The sequence below is a fragment of the Drosophila navojoa genome, chromosome X (genome assembly GCF_054131105.1).
Source record: "Drosophila navojoa isolate 15081-1374.11 chromosome X, UAZ_NAV_1.0, whole genome shotgun sequence".
Lineage (NCBI taxonomy): Eukaryota > Metazoa > Arthropoda > Insecta > Diptera > Drosophilidae > Drosophila > Drosophila navojoa.
The window spans coordinates 24,396,252-24,416,407 of record NC_142895.1 but is presented as its reverse complement, the minus strand read 5'-3'; the positions used below and the strand labels follow the sequence as shown (position 1 = coordinate 24,416,407).

Sequence of the window (20,156 nt, the reverse complement as noted above, 5' to 3'; positions counted from 1 at the left end):
AGCACTAACCATAGAGCACATTATTTGGTTAATGATATTAGTCTTCATTTCATACGAATGTCAACGCGAGTTTTGTAATCGGTAAAGCAGTTTAATAAACAAATTGTGGGGTCTGCCACGCCGCCTTCTGCCTGTTACATACATTTTAACAAAACCATTATACCCTGATTTCCCATATTCAATGGGTTCAGGGTATAAAAATAATAATAATGTAACAGACGTGTATTCTTCTGTGGTCAGAATCAACTACCTTTTTTATTCAATATGTATTCAATTTAAATATTACATAAATTGCTTAATCTACATATGTATATGTGGTTTACAATATATTTTGTGTTGACATTACTTGGATTGCATTTTACATTTTCGTTTTAAATTCGACTGTGGATATCCCGCCTAACGCAAGCCGAGTTTCGATTTCGATATGTATCGTTTAGCGTTTTCAAAATGCAGTTACCATATTTAGTGCTTTTTTGTCCACCATGAAATCTAGTCTGAAATATCGATATAATATGTAAACAGATTGACGATGATTGGCTTATCGATACAAGCCTAGTCCGTGTTTGCTCATATATTTGATGAAACACAATTGTGCCCAAGAAATAACGAAATAATAATTATAGAACCTTGACAGGCACGCGAATCACTAACCAAAATGGCACTAGCCATTAATAAACCGCAGTCGTTCATTGAAACGATTGTTGGCATTCCGCCGCTAAAGAAGCTGCGTCTGCAGGCATCGGCGCCGCCAGCCAACAAACCGAAACCAAAACCGGAAAGGAAACTTCATGTATTAGCACTGCTCGAACCGTATCTACCGGCTAGTAATAGTGGCAGCAGCATCATAGTGCCCGGCATAGGCTCGATGCCTGTTGCGAGCATAGGCCCAGCCAATGCCAACCAGACAAAGGAGCTGCTGGAAGTGCTTGTCAAGATAACGGATGAGATTGTCTATGATAATGTGCAGATAGCAGAGCTGAAAGAGGCTGCCACCAAAATATTCCAGCTGTATCAGGCGCAGGAGCGCGACAACGACACCTCAGTCCGTGTGAAACTGCTGGAGCTGCTGTCGGGCCTGGGCTGTGAGTCTGGAACTGAAGAGGGCATCACTCTAATCATCGACTACTTCATTTACCTGCTGCGCAAGGAGACCTCACAGAAGGTGCTCGCCCAGGGCATGATGTGCCTATTCCGCATCGGACAGCAGCGCCGCCAAATGGTGCCGCTGGCATACAACACCCAGGTGGCCCATCTGGCCAAGGAGCTGCTCCGCAGTGGATCCACCCATACACAGAAGAATGCGATGTTGGTAATAGGACGCTTTGCCACCTGCCATGAGAGCGAGCGCCAGTATGTGTGGAAGTTGGCCTTCTACATTGATTCACAGGATTCGGGCGTGCGTGCCCAGGCGCTGCATGCCCTGCTGACCCTGGGCGAGCGTGGCTCCCACCTGCCGCCAGTGTTGTACAAGCGTGCCGTGGAGGCCATGAAGGATGACTACGAGTGCGTGCGCAAGGAGGCGCTGCGCCTGGTCCACATGCTCGGCAATCGGCATCCGGACTACATCATTAATTTTGAGCGCCATCACGAGGATATACGCATGATCGACGCCGCCTTCAGCAAGGTCTGCGAAGCGCTCTGCGACCTCTCGCTGCAGATCCGCGTCCTGGCCGCCGAACTGCTCGGCAGCATGACGCACGTCAGCAGCGAGTACCTGCACCAGACCCTGGACAAAAAGCTGATGAGTAACCTGCGCCGCAAGCGCAACGCCCACGAGCGTGGCGCGCATCTGGTCACCAGTGGTGAATGGTCATCGGGCAAGCGCTGGGCAGACGATGCCCCGCAGGAGCATCTGGATGCGCGCAGCATTTCTCTTATAGCCAGCGGTGCGTGCGGCGCGCTTGTGCACGGCCTGGAGGACGAATTCCTGGAGGTGCGCACCGCTGCCGTGGGCTCCATGTGCCAGCTGGCCATGTCGCGCCCAGACTTTGCGGTGACCAGCTTGGACTTCCTCGTCGACATGTTCAACGATGAGATCGAAGATGTACGCCTGAAGGCCATCTACAGCCTGACGGCCATTTCACGGCACATTGTGCTGCGCGAGGATCAGCTAGAGATCATGCTTAGCTCTCTGGAGGACTACTCTGTGGATGTGCGCGAGGGCCTGCACCTGATGCTCGGCGCTTGTCGCGTTTCCACCCAGACCTGCCTGCTGATGGTCGTGCAGAAGCTGCTCGATGTCCTGGCCAAGTATCCGCAGGATCGCCACTCGACGTACGCCTGCATGCGGAAAATTGGCCAGAAGCATCCGCATCTCGTCATGGCCGTCACTGGGCACCTGCTCTACGTGCATCCGTTCTTCGAGACGCCCGAACGCGATGTCGAGGATCCCGCCTACCTGTGCGTTCTCATTCTGGTCTTCAACGCCGCCGAGCACCTGGTGCCCATCATCAGCCTCCTGCCCACGGCCACGCATCGACACTATGCCTACCTACGCGACTCCATGCCCAAGCTGGTGCCTCAGCTGCCCATTGAGGGCGCCTCCTCAGCGTCCACAACGAAGCGTGTTGAGGACGGCCTTCAAGCCGTCGGCAGCTCCGCCGAATATCTGCAGATGATTCTCAACCACATTGGCGAGGTATTCACGATGACCGACGATCGCATCGAATTGCTGAAGACGGCGCAGTCGAATCTGCAGGTGAGATAGAGAGCAAGAAAGATGGAAAGAGAGAGCGAGAGGATAGATTGATATAGAGAGAGAACTTGAAGGCTTAAAGAGAAATGCAAGAGCGAGAGAGAGAGAGAGAGAGAGATGAGGATTTAGCGGAAGATATTTGCTTAATACTTGATCCCTCACTCCAAGATCCATTTAGTTAAGAACTTTCAGCGTAACAAAACTAAGGAGAGAGAGAGAGAGATAGCAAAGGCCAACCAGAGGTAGAGACTGAGAGAGTTATTTCTGTAATGCACTATATTCAAGATTTGTTTAAGAACTTGAAATAACGTTAGATCCAGAATCAGAGAGGAATACAAATATATATCTATCTACTGGTAATACTTAATTAGCAACTTTCAGTTGACAGAAATAGAGAGAGAAAGGAGACAAGTATATTTACTCAATGCATAATCTATATAGTTTTAACTAAACTTAATATAACTAAAACTAGTAATAGATAGACAGACAGAGAGAGAGAAAGATATATCTCGAATCAAATCATTCTTGTGTTATTATATTGTAGCCCAAGTAACGCCTGTTGGGTAAAGCCGACTTATCACTAATTCGATTCGCTTTGCTTTCAGCGCTTGGGCGCCATCGACTCGGATATGTATGGAACATCCAATTTCCTGGAGACCTTTCTCTCGGCACAAATACAGATCGAGCAGATGCAACGATGCACCAGCACCCAGCGCAGCCGCGTGCCGCTCAAGGAGTCGCTGGCGGAGCTAATACGCAACTGTCTGAAGCTGCAGCACACGTTCTCCGGGCTCAACTACGGCGACATTCTGCAGGTGAAGCAACTCAGACTGCGGGCCAGTGCGCTGCATCTGGTGCTGGTGGTGCGGGATAGGTCGCAGAGCGCGCTCGGACCCTGCCAGATGCTGTTGCAGACGGCTGGGGATATCAGCGCCTTTATGCAGACCCGCACAAAGACCACTTCCTTTGGAGAGCAGGCAGACGTGGAGTTGGACACGAAACTGAAGCTGAAGCCTCAGATGGGCCAAGCGGAGCCGGACAGTTTCACTCGGTCGCTGTTGTCCAAGCTGGATGCGATTACCGATCCGAAGCCGGGACGCGTGTTTCGAGAGATCTTACCACTTGTTCAGCATGCGCCGCCATTAGCTCTGCCGCCGGCCAACGAGAAGATTCGGCGTTGCATGGCCAACATATTGGAGCCGTGCCCGGTGCAGTCGCAGGACAACGTGATCAAGGTGACGGCCGGTCTGATTGCTGCCGTGCCGTTCGTGGCCGAGATTGATAATCTTCTGGAGTCGCAGAAGGCGGACATGCGCATCAAGATTAAGTATCCTGACCAGCACATGCACACCGTGGTGCCCAAGATGACGGACTTCAAGCCCATCATGACGGAGCAGGGCGAGCATGAGACGAACGTTAGGTTGCGCACAACGATCCTACTCTCGCACAGCGTCTGGACGGAGGCGTCGCTGGTGGAGATACAACTATGCCTCGCTGTGCGGCCTGGCAGCGAGCTGGAGCTCTGCAAGCCCGCCAAGGTTCTCTTTGCACCCAAGCCGGTGCGACGGGGCATTTAGCCATCCGATGAAGTTAGCAAACGGTCAAGAAAAAACGGCGTGAATCGTCGTGACGGCGCTGCAGGCGCCAGTTGACAAATTGTAGATTTATACATACAAATATACATACATATACATGCAAGCAAACACTGATATATGTACATATGTTTTACAAAAATTCGTAAAAATTGCATTATGTTTAATCAAAATAAAAAGTCGCCTTACAAATATCAAATGACTAGTCTATTTATTTTGTAACAACATAATCTTTTAACTACATGTGTATGTATAAAGACCTAAAAATATTAAATACCAAATCATTTGCGCCAAATCGATATTTATGAAGAAAACGCCATCTCGAAGACGTTGACAATTATCGCAAATTCATCGCGACTTCGCAGCATATGTGCTGCACGACTACCGATAATCTAGTAAAAAAGTGCTGTCGTCAACTTCAAATATCTGAATTTTTTTCTTAACATACATAAGTAGATACTTAAGGCTCTGAATTCGACAATTTCTATGCATTTAATGTATTAACTAAATCAAACGATAAACAATAATTATTTAATGCTGCTGAACGCATATCGATACTACTTCTCGACTATCGATATAATAATGGTCAGTCTGTCTCGTAATCGTAGTGCGTAGTTCGCGAGCAAAAGCTAACGCGAATAATTGGAAGCGGATAAGCCAAGCAAAGCTAAGCTGAAACGTGCATTATATATTACGAAATTGCAGCAGCCAGTTGAACAGTCTGCCTGCTTACTATATAAAAAAAAAAGAGTTTAAATCAAAGTAGAAAACTATATGTACATATAAAGAAATAGTGTATGTATGTGTTTTGGTGCTAGCATATGAGTGGCGAGTGTGCAGCTGAGTGTTTTCATTTCTTTCTTGCTTGTATAATTCATCAGCTGCCTGTCGCGTTCCTCCAGCGTCGACAATTGTCTCTTTCGCGTAGGAAGTGCAAAAACAAAAATAACAAAAAAAAAACGATCATTTGTTGAAAATATAAAAACGCATATCATGCTTGCATATATGTATATTATATATATATACAAATGTATGCATGCGCATGTGAAAAGCAAATAGAAAAGGAAACGAAATATGCACGAATAACGGAACAAAACGGACAAAAATGTTAGCTGGGAATAGTGTTCATTTTTATGCCTAAATAAACTGAACGGAAAATAGTTGGTTACCAGCCTGCAGAGATGTATGTGTGCGTGTGTGAATGTAAATGGGTGTTACTATGTCCAAGTGAACGAGTATGTGCATATGTATGAGTATATAAATATATATGAATACATATACATAAATCTGCACATGTGTGTATGTGTGTGCTTAAGCATGCAGAATCAGGCTGGCTGCAGTTGTTGTTGCCTGCCAAGTACATGCATACATATATCAATATATACTTGCATACATCGTAATTTGCATTTACATACATATATCTGTATAGGTCTATGTAAATTTATTCTGATATCTATATACATAAATTGCGTTTCAAATTGAATACTTAAAAGTTAAATTTGTTGATTTTTTTTTTTTTTATTTTTTGTTTCGGTTCTGTTCTGTTAATCGAAAATTTGCTTGCCGTTTCTGTGGCCTGCGCTACTGTTGTTGGCATGCGCGCTCTCGCTCCCACTTACGCGTGCGTTATTGCCATTCCGCTGTCATCGCGAATGCGTCGCGCGTTTTGTTTTTGTTTTGCTGCCAAAACTATTCATCGACAACAGCAGCAGTAGGCAGCAGCCTCAGCTGCGGCGATATTTGAATTATAACAAAAGCAATAAGAGCTATTATTATTCGATTTCACAATGTGGCCAAGCAACAGTTGCAAAAACATAATTTTATATGGAATATGTATGTAATTGACAAGAAAAGAAAAGCAACAGCCGCAGCAGCAGCAGCATTTGTATAAACTGTCAAATTAACATTAGTATAGAAGTATAACCGCAAGAGGGCAAACAAAACATAGTTATTGCTTTACATAGGCATTAAATACATACATAAGTTCATCTCAAATCTGTTGTATGTATGTTAATAAGTCAGTGTGTGCACTCGTTATTTTGGATGTATATAAATCAAACGACAAAACAATTAATGTTCAACCAAAACTAAACACCTCAATTGCGTTCAATATTTTCGTTTAGTAGGTAAATTGAAGTCAACCCGAAAACAAGCATCACTAACAGTAGCAACAACAGCAAAAGCAGCAACAAAATAACTGTTATATCGAACCAAGGACAAGCCAAGAAAATACATAAACTTGAATTAAATATACACACATATATAGAACTATAGATTAGAACGAGAGCATTCGAAGGAGAGAAAGAGAGACAGGGAGAGAGTAATATATATATATATATATATATGTTATATATACATATATATATATATATAAATAGAGAGTGAGAGTGAGGCGCACCACAATCGAGTAGCAACAGAAACCAAATATGGATCCTTACGATATGGAAGATGTTGTCGTTGTGCCACCGACCGAACATGACCACAGCTCCCCAATCAAAGAGTGGCGCCTCGCGCTGCAGGCCGGAACATTGACACGCAACGATTTCATCGACTATTTTAAAAAGCTAGCGCCCAAATTTTTCGAAGTTCATAATGAAATGGAAACAGGTGAGTGCCGCTCTAACCTACATAGCGTGAGAGAGAGGGAGAGTGTGTAAGAGTATATGTGTTGATGTTTGTCAGTGTGTGCGTGTGTGTGTGCTTGCCTATTTATCAGTCTATCTATGGGTGTGTGTGTGTGTGTGTGTCTTTATATAGTACTTGTATTGGAGTCGTGCTCTTGAATTCGATTTCATTGTTATCGTCATTGTGGCGTGCGCTCTCTCGTATTTTGTTTTCGCTCTTGCTCTTTTGTTATTATTATTTTGTTTTCTGTTTCCGTTTTCCTTTGGCATTATGCTGTTTGTGCTCTCCATTGGATTTCCGCGAATTAGCGCTCAGCCGCTCTTCCTTTCATTCGAGCTGATGCACGAAGTGTTAGCTGTCGTCTAGCGGCTCACCTGTCTCACCTATTCCATGCATCTATGCCTGCAACGAGCACCAACATTTGTTTATTACAAAACTCTCCAGCTCCGATCAGCTCAGCCCAGCCGAGTCTAGCCCAGCAACAATAACAAAACTAGTTTTGTGCCACATTCCGCATTAGAGGCGTATTTATATTTATATATCATATATTTATATAGTTATATGTATACCTATACATCGAATACCTGGACTTTTATGCAACTGTTTTGCCGTTGACTCAATGTTCTCAAAGTGCATTATGAATTGATCAATTTGGCTATTCCTGTCTATAACTGCTATGCACCTTAGAATTTAGTTATTCCCAATTCAGGTAGGATCTCTAACATATATATATAATGCTTGTGTATAGGCAGAAATATTCACTGAGTCATAAGCTTTGTTAGTCATCATAATGAGTATTATTTAAATAGTGGATTTATAATGTGACAGAATTTAAGGGTCGAAGAGGAAGTTGTCCAATAAGGAACTCGTTTATCTCATTGGATTTCTCCTATTGCACTCTATTGCTGAGAATGGTGCCATAAAACTTGTTATGGCTTGATAATCTTCCAGCTATATCTTATGTTCTTTGAGTTGCGGATAAAATTCGCGACAGTTTATGCCCAGAATTTGGAGTTCAGCAACTTTAAAGCAATTTAGTCGAACATTAAACTGACACAGTGGAGCTCAGGAGGTAAATGGGTTCCTATAGCATCCATATCTGTCACCCATTCAAATATAACTTAGTATAGCGGTCTATTGAATCCCCCTCCTGGCGTTGTTCCACTTGAAATGAGCTCCTCCCTAAACAGAAGCAGAAATTTCCATCAATCTCGTTCCTCCCACAGGTTCTCATCATCGTTATAATGAATCAAGCTAACATTATGATTAACAATAATCGAAAAGGTTTAGCAAACGCTTTAAATAACTCGCCCAGGAAATTCAGATGCATTTATATTTATTTATAAGCTTAGCACAACTCATATACTACATATGTACGTATATAAAAATATAAGGATATTTGCTAACTGCTTAAACATGCTTTGCATTTAGTATAAAGCTCAGCGGGTTTTTGACCTGCGAATTTAACGGCATTATCAGCATACAAATACGCGGCAGTTGTGATAGTAGGCTATCACATAAAGATATGAGCTGTACTTGAGCCGAACGTTATCTTGCATTGACTGCGATTATTGTTTATAGAAACTTTGGAACTATGTTCCTCTACTCGCTGAGTCTAGAAGATACATTTTCTGTCTCGTACAATCACTATATATCGATATATACATATATATATTGGGATATGCATATATTTCTATATATTTAAAATTCAATCATTTTATTTATCGTCGTCATCGCTTCGACGCTGGGCCCCATTCGAATGACCGCCGTGTTTTGGTGTGTCGAGGCGAGGCGAGGTGACGTGGCCGTTTGCGTTTTTCTCGGGAAGCTCTTTATTCCCCGCTGTAGGTGATCACGCTCGGAGCATGCATAAATCAGGCGGATGGATATTTCTTTCTTTCTTTTTGTTTTGGGGAGCGCCCTGAAAATTTCCAACAATTTCCTCTTGAGCAATGCAATCAATGAATAATCCAAGATGCGCCACCTACTGGCAGTTTTTATGTGCTTACACCACGATACAGTGGTGGCCATCACAAATGCAGATAATGAGGAATAGAATTTGGCCAAAGCGATTTCATTATCGTTTGCGAAGGAAGGAAGAGGAGAAAGAAGTCAGAGATAACTGTTGCCCATTGCCGTTGCTGTGTCCGTGTGTCGGTGTGTGCGTGTGTGTGCAACTGGAAACTGGAATAAAGGAAGCAATGGAACGTCTGCATATACTACATGCACACCGTGGCCGTGTCATGCGCAAACAGCTGAGGCGCAACTGGAACAAAGGAACGTCTGGAATACGCTTTTGTTTCGGTGTGTTCCGTGCAATTGGCAAGGCTGCAACGCCATAAGAATCAACAACAACGATGACAACAAAAGCAACAAATTTGAGTATACGCACTTATAGTCACGGCCAAAATAAGTGGGCCAACGTGTATAAGGGGGGGAGGAGCATTAGGGTTTGTTTGCGGCAGTAGCACAATACATATATATATATATATATATATATATATATATATATATATATATATATATATATATATATATATATATATATATATATATATATATGTACATGTATATATATATTTCCATGTAACTGTTGACAATGTGTGCGAACGCAATGCAGACATTGTTGTAGGTGCGAAAGCACAGCTGCTGATAGCCTCTGGCAACATCAGATGCGATTGTGGGCCCATCCAACCATACATACATATGTGAGAGAAAGCACGTTGCCTTAGCCCCGTCTCGCTCTCGCTCTCGCTCACGCTCACGCTCAGCAGCTCTCTTATCAAGCCCTAGACGAAAGAAAACTAAACTAAACTCACTGTGCGGTAATGTCTGTGGCAACCCTCTTCAGTTTTTGGCTCTTTCTTTTGTTGTCGGCTTTCTTTCGCACTCTTTTCGTAATGAGACGACCTTGAACTGCATTTGCATTCGATATCAACGTGAATGCAACAGACGCTTCGATGCGATGCGATATGATTCAATTCGATTCGATTCGATTTCATTTCATTTCATTTTTGATTACCTCAAAACCCGTTTGCCGAAGGTTTACTCATTGTTGATGTACTGTTTTTTCTTGTTTGTTTTTATTTCTCTTGGTTCATTTTCGTGTCTCTCATAAATGATTTGTTGTTGCTTTCTCGTCTTGTTTATTTGAATGATGTCAATAATAGCCCGCTGCTAGTTTGGCTTTGAGCCGAAGTTTTGGATTACTCTGGCTGCGGTTGCGGATTCATAGTAAATAGAGACAGAGAGAGTGAGAGAGGGGCAAGAAGAGACAACCTGTGCACGCTCTCTCCCTCTCTCTCTCTCTCTCTCTCGGTCTCGCAGTCTTTCAATTGGCGAATCATTTATTAATTTGGCTTCTGATTTTCATTGCCTTTGTGTGTGGGTTTGGCTCTTGTACAAATGTCAACTAATTGTTTATTGCCTTAGCCACATTGACTAACCAGTTTTTGTTGCAGTTGTTGTTGCCTGCTTCATTTCATTTATTTATTTACGTTTTTGCTTTTTTGCATGCACTCGAATCAACTTGGAGCCAAAATCAATGACCAAGTGCATTACTCATACGCCACATACGCTGCAGATGTTGAGGTTTCGGCGTCAACGTCTGCGTCTGCGTCTGCGTCTGCGTCCGCTTCTGTTTTCTACTTGTGTTTCTGTTTTTCGCTGACTTATTTTCCAATTAATTATAGTTCACTGTTTCCCTGTAATCTGTGTGCGTTTGAACATAACTCAGAGCGACTTCAATCCACGTCTCGGTTTCGATTTCTCGCACAGCTGCTTGGATGATTACAGGCAATAGTGGGGTCTGCGCTCAAGAATGCATGGTATAACATATGTGTACGTGGAATATCATATGGCCTTTCATACGATATCAGCGACTATTTGCACATGAGTCAGGCATGTGGGGCATTTAGTTGTGTGGATGGGTTGATCCTCCTGTCTGGGATGTGGGGCGTGCCTGTGGTGGATATGGTATGCCCATAGATAGACTGTTTACAACAATTTATTAGCTTCTATCACTATATATATTTGTATTTGATTTTGTTTTATTTCCTTATCTATTATTTTTGTGTGTTTTCTCTCTCTTCTCTTCTCTTTGCTTTCTTTTAGATACAAATGCAGCAACTTGTGAGTATTTGTACTTTAAACTTTATCCTGCCTCCTGGCAAAACAATATTTAACAAAAAAAAAAAAAAAAAAATCATCCCACTAATCAAATACTAAACAACATAGAACAGAAAGACCCACTGACCTAACCGTTCATCGTCCTTTCATTAACATATCCTCTCCCCCGATCCACGAACTCGCACGCACTTTCCGGCCAAGCACAGACGAAGCAATCTATGAGTCAGATGAAGAAAACACCTTCTATTACGAGTATATGCCTCTCGAAGAGCAAGTTCAATTGACCGCCAAGACCTCGAGGCTCTTGCAAGATATCAAGCGTTTGCAGGAGAGCAAGCACGCCGTGACTTGCGGGTCCTGTAAGTTGACAGCTCCCTCGGGACCCAGTTCCACATCCTCCGTTATCAGTCGCAAGTTTAAAGTAGAGCCGAGATTGCTGTAGTTGTAGTTGCTCTTCTCTTTGTTTCGTCTCTCGCTCCAGGGAGCGTCTGATCGATTTCAAAATTAACTCTCTGCCCGCCTCCATTACAGTGAAATGCATGTTCAAGGAGGAGCTGGCCAACGAGGAGATCATCAACAAGCTGGTCGAGTTCATGCTGGGCGACAATCCGAAGACGGCGCTCGAGAAGCTCCGCATGGAGGGCAACACGGCCACCGTGTGCGGCAAGGTGTTCAAGAACGGCGAGCCCACCTATAGCTGCCGCGAGTGCGGCGTCGATCCGACCTGTGTGCTGTGCGTGAATTGCTTTAAGCGATCCGCGCATCGCTTTCACAGGTACAAAATGTCCAGTTCCGGCGGAGGCGGCTGTTGCGATTGCGGCGACGATGAGGCCTGGAAGCGTGATCAATACTGTGAGCTGCATCTGGTGAGTCCATCCATGCCAGTTCGTTGTCTCCATGCATTTATCTCTAACGCCCTCCCCTCGCTTCGCAGGCGAATCGCAAGAATCCGCTCGAGAGCAAAGTCATAACCAGTGCCGTGCTCGAGCGCGTCGAGATCTGCTTCAGCGCCATTTTGGCCTTCTGTGTGAATTACCTGGAGATCGAGCCGAACGCCAGTCTGCAGTGCTTGGATGGCGAGCTGGACGGCAACAACTTCTGCACGGTTCTGTACAACGACGAGTCGCACACCTTCGACCAGGTGATAAACACACTGACAAAGATAGCCAAGTGCCGTCAGAGGGATGCCATGGAGATCGTTGCGGCCATCGACCGGGAGGGCCGCGCCGTTGTCAAGTGCGACACGTTCAAGAAATGCAACGACCTGAAGACGGCCATTGAGACCCAGAATATACCGCCCAGCGGGCTGCTGACCAATGCCCGGCACAGCCAGTCGCTGCGCACGTCCGTGCTGAACATCAGCTCGGTGGCGTGCCAGCAATTCGCGCTGCAGCTGCTCAGCTGGTTCCAGGAGTTTCTGGTGCGTCACTATCTGTTCCGTAAGACGTTCGCCACGCTGGTGCAGCAGAAGAACGAGCCGTTCTGCATTCGCCACATACTCGAGTATGATGTGAAGCTGTGGAAGACCGCGCGCACCTGCTGGCATCGCCTGCTCATCTCCGGCATGCTGATGGAGTACGAGAACAAAATGGTGCTGGCCCAGGAGTTCTCGCGCCGCTATGCGACCATTGTGGAGGACTTCATCAGCGACGATCACGATCACTCCTTCTCGATTGTCTCGCTCAGCGTCCAGCTGTTCACCGTGCCCAGCATCGCCCACCACCTGATCGCCCACGAGGGCATCTTCGACAAGCTGCTGCACACGTTCTACCACGTCGCCATCGAGAACTTCATTCACAATCGCACGCTGCACTTCAGCAAGAACATCGCCAGCATGACCTTCTTCAAGCGTGCCAACTACATACTGTACGACTTGCGCTATCTGCTCAGCCTGAAGCCAGAGGTGCTCAGCAATGAGTTGCGCAATGGTTTCCTTGACGGTTGGTATTCATTCTCTCTCTCTCTCTCTCTGACACTCTGTCTCGCTCTAATCCATGCGATTTAGTCGGATTCAGTTGTTATTCAGCAGCTTTATTAATTGCTTCTCGTTTTTTTGTTCAGGTTGCAAGGCTTTGATGCGCGTCCTGAATGTGATGCAGGGCATGGAATCGATAACCCGGCAAATGGGCCAGCACATGGACTACGAGCCGGAGTGGGAGTGCGCTTTCAATTTGCACATTAAGCTGGCCTCGACCATATCCCAGGTGATCGAGTGGGCGGCCAGCGATGTGAAGCTGCTGCGCAAGCTCTACAAGATGACGGTGCGCGCCCTGGTGAACAACAGCTTCATTGTGGGCAACGAGAAGGTGGAGCCGAAGACCGTCGCCGATCATGTGGCCAATTGCCTGATATACGACGTGTCCTCGCGCCCCGTTTCCATACACTTGCCGCTGTCGCGCTTCTATGCAGGCATCTACCTGCATCTGGGAGCGCACGACCTGACCTATGACATCCTGTTGGCCGAGGCGGAGGCGCTCAACATTAAGCTGACGCCCCGCGAGATTATCGAGCCGGTGCTCTGCACCCAGGCGATGATTGCCCAGGTGGCCGCCGGCATGTGGCGACGCAATGGCTATTCGCTGCTCCATCAGCTGTACTTCTATAGGAACGTGCGTTGCCGCGTCGAGATGTTGGACAGGGACATCGTCTGCCTGCAGATTGGCGCCTCGCTTATGGAGAGCAACGAGTTCCTCATTCACTTGCTGAACAAATTCAACATGATCGCCTGGGCGCAAAGCAACTACGAGTCTAGCCTGCAGCAGGCGCAGATGGACGATGAGTTTATGCGCCAGCTATCCATGACCGACGAGTTCCTCGAGCTGTTGATTGTTATCATTGGCGAGCGCTGGATGCCGGGCGTCTCGCTCGTCAGCGAGGAGGATCGCCTGCGCAAGGAGATCATACAGCTGCTCTGCATCAAATCCTACTCGCACTCGGAGCTCTCGCGCGCCCTGCCCGACGGCAACGGCGGCAGCAACGATAGCATCATTGAGGATGTCATCAATACGGTGGCCTCCTTCAAGAAGCCCGTCGGCGCCGACGGCAAGGGCGTCTATGAGCTGAAGGAGCCCTTCTACGAGGAGTTCAACGTGTACTTCTACCACTACACCAAGGAGGACAAGTCCAAGGCCGAGGAACTGCAGCGCGAGCGGCGCAAGCACAAGAAGCAGCTCGTCTGCTGCCCGCCGCCAATGTTGCCACAGCTGACGACGGCCTTCAGGTAAGTGGAGGAGTGGAGCTGAAAGATTGCGCTGATCCCATTTGATTGCTAACCGGCTCCACTTTCTGCAGCTCCATGGCCAACATCCTGCAGTGCAATGTGTTCTTTGCCATCATCACAGTGGTCATAAATCGAGCGCTGGACCCGCGCAGTCGCTCCTTTACCGAGAGCCATTTGCAGAAGGTAAGAGCTGTGAATCGAATTGATAATGGATATACGGGCTGACGTCGTTTCCTTCTGTCCGCGTAGGTGCTGCATCTGATAGGATTCGCCATACAGGAGGAGCTCAGTGGATACTACCCATTCCTCAGCTTCTACGAGCGCTCGCAGAAGCACGAGCTACTCGATAAACTGGAGAAGCTGGCACGCTGTCCACGCGTAAGTGTTGGACATAGCCCTGTTTTACTGTGCAGCGCCTAATATTAATCACTTTTAGCTGGAGGCGCATCGCGACTTTGTGCTGTGGACCATTAAGCGCTACAAGGATCTGCAGGCGAAGCAGTCGCCAAGCGTGGGCTCCTCGTCAGCAGCCGCGGCCTCGGGCAGCAGCACACAGCCGCCGCAGCAGGGGGAGGAGCAGCAGCTCACCTCCGAGCAGCAGGCTCGCCCCGAGAAGGAGGCTCGTTCGCGCCTGGCCGCTGAGCATCGTGCCAAGATCATGGCCCAGATGCAGAACGCACAAAAGTCGTTCATGAAATCGAATGCTGAACTGTTTGCCAATGCCGGTGAAGAGTCCACTTCAGGTAAAGAAGAGTCCTTGAGGCAGGGTGAGTCGGTGATGGACTGGGAGGATATACCGGAGTCGAAAGATGAGGAAGGCGCTGCCGCTGTGATGCCAGATCCGGGCAAGATTGTATCCTGCCTGGGCGCACGGCGCTGCTTCACCGAGGCGGCCAACAACAGCTTCAAGTGCATCCTGTGCTTCGAAAACTGCAGCACCAGCGGCAACGAGCAGCCGCTGGTCAGCTCTGCATTCGTGCAGACGTCGCGCGTCGTCTACACGACTCGCATGCCCTCGGGCACGCTGTCGGGGCTGCATGTGAGCTGCTGCGGGCATGTTATGCACTACAATTGCTGGAAGGAGTACTACAGCAGCGAGGAGTCCAAGGAGCAGCGTCGGCCGCTCCGCAACCGGGCGCAGAGCCAGCACCAGAACGTGGAGTTCCATTGCCCGTACTGCCGCACGCTGAGCAACGCGGTGCTGCCAGTCAGCGAGCCGCTCTCCAAGTTCTCGCATCCCCAGGCGACGTCACAGGCGATGAGCGACGCTGTCGACAGCTATATGCCATTGGACAGCTTTGTGGAGCTGATGCGCGCGCTGAGCAGCCTGCGGATGGAGGGTGGCCCGCGAGTGGTCCAGAAGTACGAGAGCATCATCGGCAACATGGCCCAATTCGAGCGCAGTGCGCATATCATAAAAACGCCCAAACTGGACAAGGAATACATCGATGTGATGAGCTCCTTCCATGCGGCGCTGCGCAACGTGAAGCGCAGCCAATTACAGGGCAGTATGCCCAAGTACTTGCTGGCTATGACTGAGGTTCAGCTGGAGAAAGTCAGCTTACTGTGGGACGCCTGCTGCTACACACTGCAGGCACTCGAGGTCTACCTCTACATCACGCAGAAGCCGCTGAACGCCGAGCTGCCCATGCGCCACCAGAGCTGCGTCAGCAATTTGGTGCGCGCCTGCGCCCTCTACGCGACCAAACTAAATGAGACCCAGGTCAGCGACCAGAGCGAGTATGCGGCCAATCTGTACGATATGATGTTCAGCCAAAAGGGAGTATCTGTCCTGGAGTGGGACTGCTTCCGGAAGCTGGTGCGCCTCACTTTTGCGATGCCAAATCTATTGATTGCTACAGACGGTGAGTGAATCGATTATAATGGAATAGATCGTTTGCCCTAATATCTAATCTTTCGCTGTCTCTCTCTCTCTCTCAACACTCAGCGGACAAGAAGATATTGCCAAGCGGCAGCATGATCGACTTTTACTTGCTGCAGTCGTGTTTCCTGGCCAACGTGACGAAGGCGATCATTTGCTTCGACTACGAAACGGATCTGGAACGTCTTCCCAAATGGGATGATGAGGCGCAACTGGCGGCGATGCTGCAGTACGTGGAGGAGCTACCGTGCAAGATCAGGCACAACATGGCCAGCTTCTACATGAAGTACAACATGGCATATCGCGTCAACCAGCTGATGAAGAACGAGCAGCTGAGCGAGGATTTCGAGGAAATGGAAGTGGGCTTGGGGGAGGAGGGCGTTGAGTCGCCGGACTGCACGGCTGAGCACCTGGCCCGGCTGTTGACGTATGTTAAGCGCCAGATGAGCTCGTTCCTGCGCAGCGCCTGCCTCTTCTACCGTTACATCACCGACGTCGAGTATCCGGACTGCTTCCCCACTAGCCAGCCAGATCGCTTTGGCCTGATGTGCCAGTACTTGGGCATGGACGCCGAGCTGGGCGTCTACTTTGACATGGAGTCGGCGTATGCCACCCTAATGCAGACCTTTGCCTCGCATCCGCACATTAAAAGCGAGGTCGGCAGGCGTCTCGCCGCCAAGCGTGCGCCGCCCAGCACGTCGGTGTCATATGTGCTTCCGCCCGAAGATCCGGATGCGATTGACTTGCTGCCATGCCTGCGGCCATTGCCGGAGCTGATGGAGCTCTACGACGATTACAGCGATCTTATCAACAGCGTTTCGGACATCTACTGTCCGAACAACGAGCGCGAGGAGATGAAAACGCCGACCATGTGCTTAATATGCGGCGCCATACTGTGCGGCCAGTCGTTCTGCTGCCAGCCGGAGCTGGGCGAGAAGCAGGTGGGCGCCTGCACCCACCATGCCCACGAGTGCGGCGCCGAGGTGGGCATCTTCTTGCGCATACGCGACTGTCAGGTGGTCTATCTGGGGCGCGGCAAGGGCTGCTTTGTGCAGCCGCCGTATCTGGATGAGTACGGCGAGACGGATCAGGGCCTGAGACGCGGCAACCCGCTCCGGCTGTGCAAGGCGGCGTACGATCGCATCTTTCTACAGTGGCTGGGGCACAATCTGCACGAGGAGATCGCCCGCCTCAACGAGAATGCGAATGTGGCCGTAACGCAGTGGCATCACATGTAGTCCGCATGCTCCCGAATTCGATATAAGCTGCAAACACATGGAGAAATATCGGTAGCAGTTGCTTTACCGTAATACAGTGGCGATGGCGATGACATTGTCGCCATCGACAGCGATAACAATATCGATGACGATGACGACGACGACAAAGGCGGCGACAGTCAATGTGATTATTACATACTAAAATTAGGAGAGCATATTTATACGTCTAAGCATTTTACTACTACTTATCCTGTGTGCACCTCACCCACAGTCCACAATAACCCAAAACAACACAAACACAAACACAAACACAAACATACACACTTACACTCACAATCACACTCACACTCACATACACATACGCATGCACAACCCAGCCCACAACTCGACGCAATAGTGAGAGAATCCTTTCCAGCGCAGAAATCAATCAAATATTAAGTTGTGTGTTGGGTTGTTGTTTTTGTTTCTCTCCACATGTATATGTGTGTATATATATATATGTATATGTAATTTATATATATACGTATATATAAATGTATGCATGTATATGCATATGCATATTTTTTTTTTTTTTTTAATAGAAAAAACTTGTTGATAATTTGATTAGCAGGCCTAGCTTTTGCCCCTAGTTATTATTATTATATTAATTACTATATAGTTATAAAATCTGCCAGCATACATATAAAAAAGGCGGAAAAAAAATGAAAATAAAAAACAAAAAAATGCAGCTCCACCGTCCCCAAAAAAGAAACAAACTAAAAAAAAAAAAAAAACTAAGAATGATTTACTAAAACCAGCTTCAAAACGAAACGGAAAAAAAAACAAGACGTGAATTGTACTCGTTCATTTTGCCAGTTGCTCATTGCGTTCATTTGTTGGTCACTTTCTGTTCTTCCCGCGCCAACACGGCCTCTTGATTCTTGTACATAGAACCTGTCATATGTCTAATCTATAGTTAAAAGCAGAAGAAATGAAGATGTGTCAACTGTATCTATATAATCAACGGTCAGTCTCTGCTTAGGTCACTTCGATCACTGTGCTGCATGAGAGGGGATTGCTTAAGTTAGTGTGCGATGGTTTTCCCTAGAGCATCAGTTAGTCCCAAGAATATAGATATTTTACGAAATTCATATATGTGTGTATTGTAAATATATATATTAAAACTTTTACATATGTATATCTCCTATATATATATTTATATGCATATATACATATATATATATATTGTATACGCGTTCGGCTTTCACGATTTGCAAGCTGCCTTACAGCTCCAGGCCAAACGGCTTGTCCGTTCGAATGTGTACTCTGTATCAAACACACTAACACACTCACACACACCCACACCCAGATCTTCCGGTGTTTCACTGGCGACAACAACAACAACAGCTTCGACTGCAGCAGCAACAACAACAACAAATTTGTCCGATCACGTTAAATTGTTTGACATGTATGTATGTGTGCATACATATACAGCTTTATATATAGCTATATATATATTATATATGTATGCCTGCATGTCTATATATGATGGTAGCAAACACACAAATACACTACTACTATACACACACAGCAGCCACACACACCCACACAGATTTCCTTTCATGTTTGTCTAACAACAAAGTGCATGGCATCTTGTATTTGAATCTCAAAACTAAGTTTCAAAATCGATTGTGAGTAAAAAACAACAACAACAATTAGAGAACTACTTTAAAAAACTACAACAACAACCAACAAGAAATAAATGCAGTTTGCAAAATTTTAGTGATATTGAAATTTGCTTGCTTTGTATTCGGGGGAAAGAGGAAAGAGCAACGGAGTAACTCTCAGAGATCTCTGACTCAGTCGATTTTATCTTAATTCTACTGCAATTTCAGTGATCGATCTTTCATTTTTGTCAAGTTAATTATGTTCACTTCAAGTTAGATTTAGGCATATAATAGATTGACGTTTAAATTGTGGAGTGGACCACTGTCGATCAATGATATCAGCATTGTCATAGCGCAAAAAACTAGATCTAGCTGGAAACATAGCCAAAAAAAGAAGAAAGCTGAATCGTGATTTCAACGAATTTTTGAAGCTTGCATGCAAAGTAAGCCTGAACTCTCGCTCTCCGCAGTTTTCGATATTTGCCCGCAATCTGATTTGAAAACAAGTAAGAAGACTCTAGTCGAGACTGCTCGACTAGGAGATACCCTGAACCCTCCAAGCTGATATTCCTATCATTCTGCACTCCTTTTATGCACGCACACATACATTTACATGCATCCACCCTCACGCGCCCGCGCTCTGCTAACTGCGCAGTAAGCAGCGACTGCGCTTGGGCTGCGCTGCAGTGTGGACAATAGTATGAGAATTTACTTGGTGAATAACTTCTTTTGTAAACATACGATCTTAATGAAACTTTCTGGGCGTAATTATATGGTCAAAATGTGTGTACATTCCAAAGCACAAGTCTCTAGTACTTGAAATACGTTTTTTACAAATTGGGGGCGAAAGGGGCGTGGTATCCAAAATCTGTTGATTACAAAATGTTTGTATTCATCATATATATATACACAGTAAGTCTCTACGTTTAATAGTACTCCGATGAGGCTCAAAAAAAAAATCAATTTTTCGATTATCGAAAAAATAAAGCAAACTCGTACTGCGTATGGTATACACGAGTATGCACAAAAAATTTCAGCTCTCTAGCTCTTATATCTTCTGAGATCTCGGCGTTCATACGGACAGACGGACGGACGGACGGACGGACAGACGGACAGGGCTATATCGACTCAGCTCATCGTGCTGATCAAGA

At 46.5% G+C, this 20,156-nt stretch overlaps 2 protein-coding genes across 7 annotated transcripts; both read left to right on the top strand.

Moving 5' to 3' along the window:
• The first annotated feature begins 495 nt into the window (after positions 1-495).
• Positions 496-4,486, top strand: IntS4 (integrator complex subunit 4). Its single transcript, XM_030390417.2, has 2 exons — positions 496-2,698; positions 3,301-4,486. Exons 1-2 carry the CDS (start codon positions 656-658, stop codon positions 4,270-4,272), a joined length of 3,015 nt encoding a protein of 1,004 aa, XP_030246277.1. The 5' UTR covers positions 496-655; the 3' UTR covers positions 4,273-4,486.
• Positions 4,487-4,869: 383 nt separating this feature from the next.
• Ubr1 (Ubr1 ubiquitin ligase) lies at positions 4,870-17,656 on the top strand. 6 transcript variants are annotated; one of them, XM_089264346.1, is made up of 11 exons: positions 4,870-5,082; positions 6,411-6,894; positions 11,026-11,043; positions 11,247-11,399; positions 11,572-11,906; positions 11,975-12,980; positions 13,102-14,260; positions 14,332-14,443; positions 14,510-14,638; positions 14,697-16,125; positions 16,209-17,656. In XM_089264346.1, exons 2-11 carry the CDS (start codon positions 6,714-6,716, stop codon positions 17,378-17,380), a joined length of 5,694 nt encoding a protein of 1,897 aa, XP_089120472.1. In that variant the 5' UTR covers positions 4,870-5,082; positions 6,411-6,713; the 3' UTR covers positions 17,381-17,656. The 6 variants fall into 6 exon arrangements, with proteins under 6 accessions (XP_089120472.1, XP_089120471.1, XP_089120470.1 ...); XM_089264345.1 differs by lacking the exon at positions 4,870-5,082 and adding an exon at positions 5,111-5,470 and having other exon boundaries at positions 6,414-6,894; XM_089264344.1 differs by lacking the exon at positions 4,870-5,082 and adding an exon at positions 5,111-5,470.
• The last annotated feature ends 2,500 nt before the right edge of the window (positions 17,657-20,156 follow it).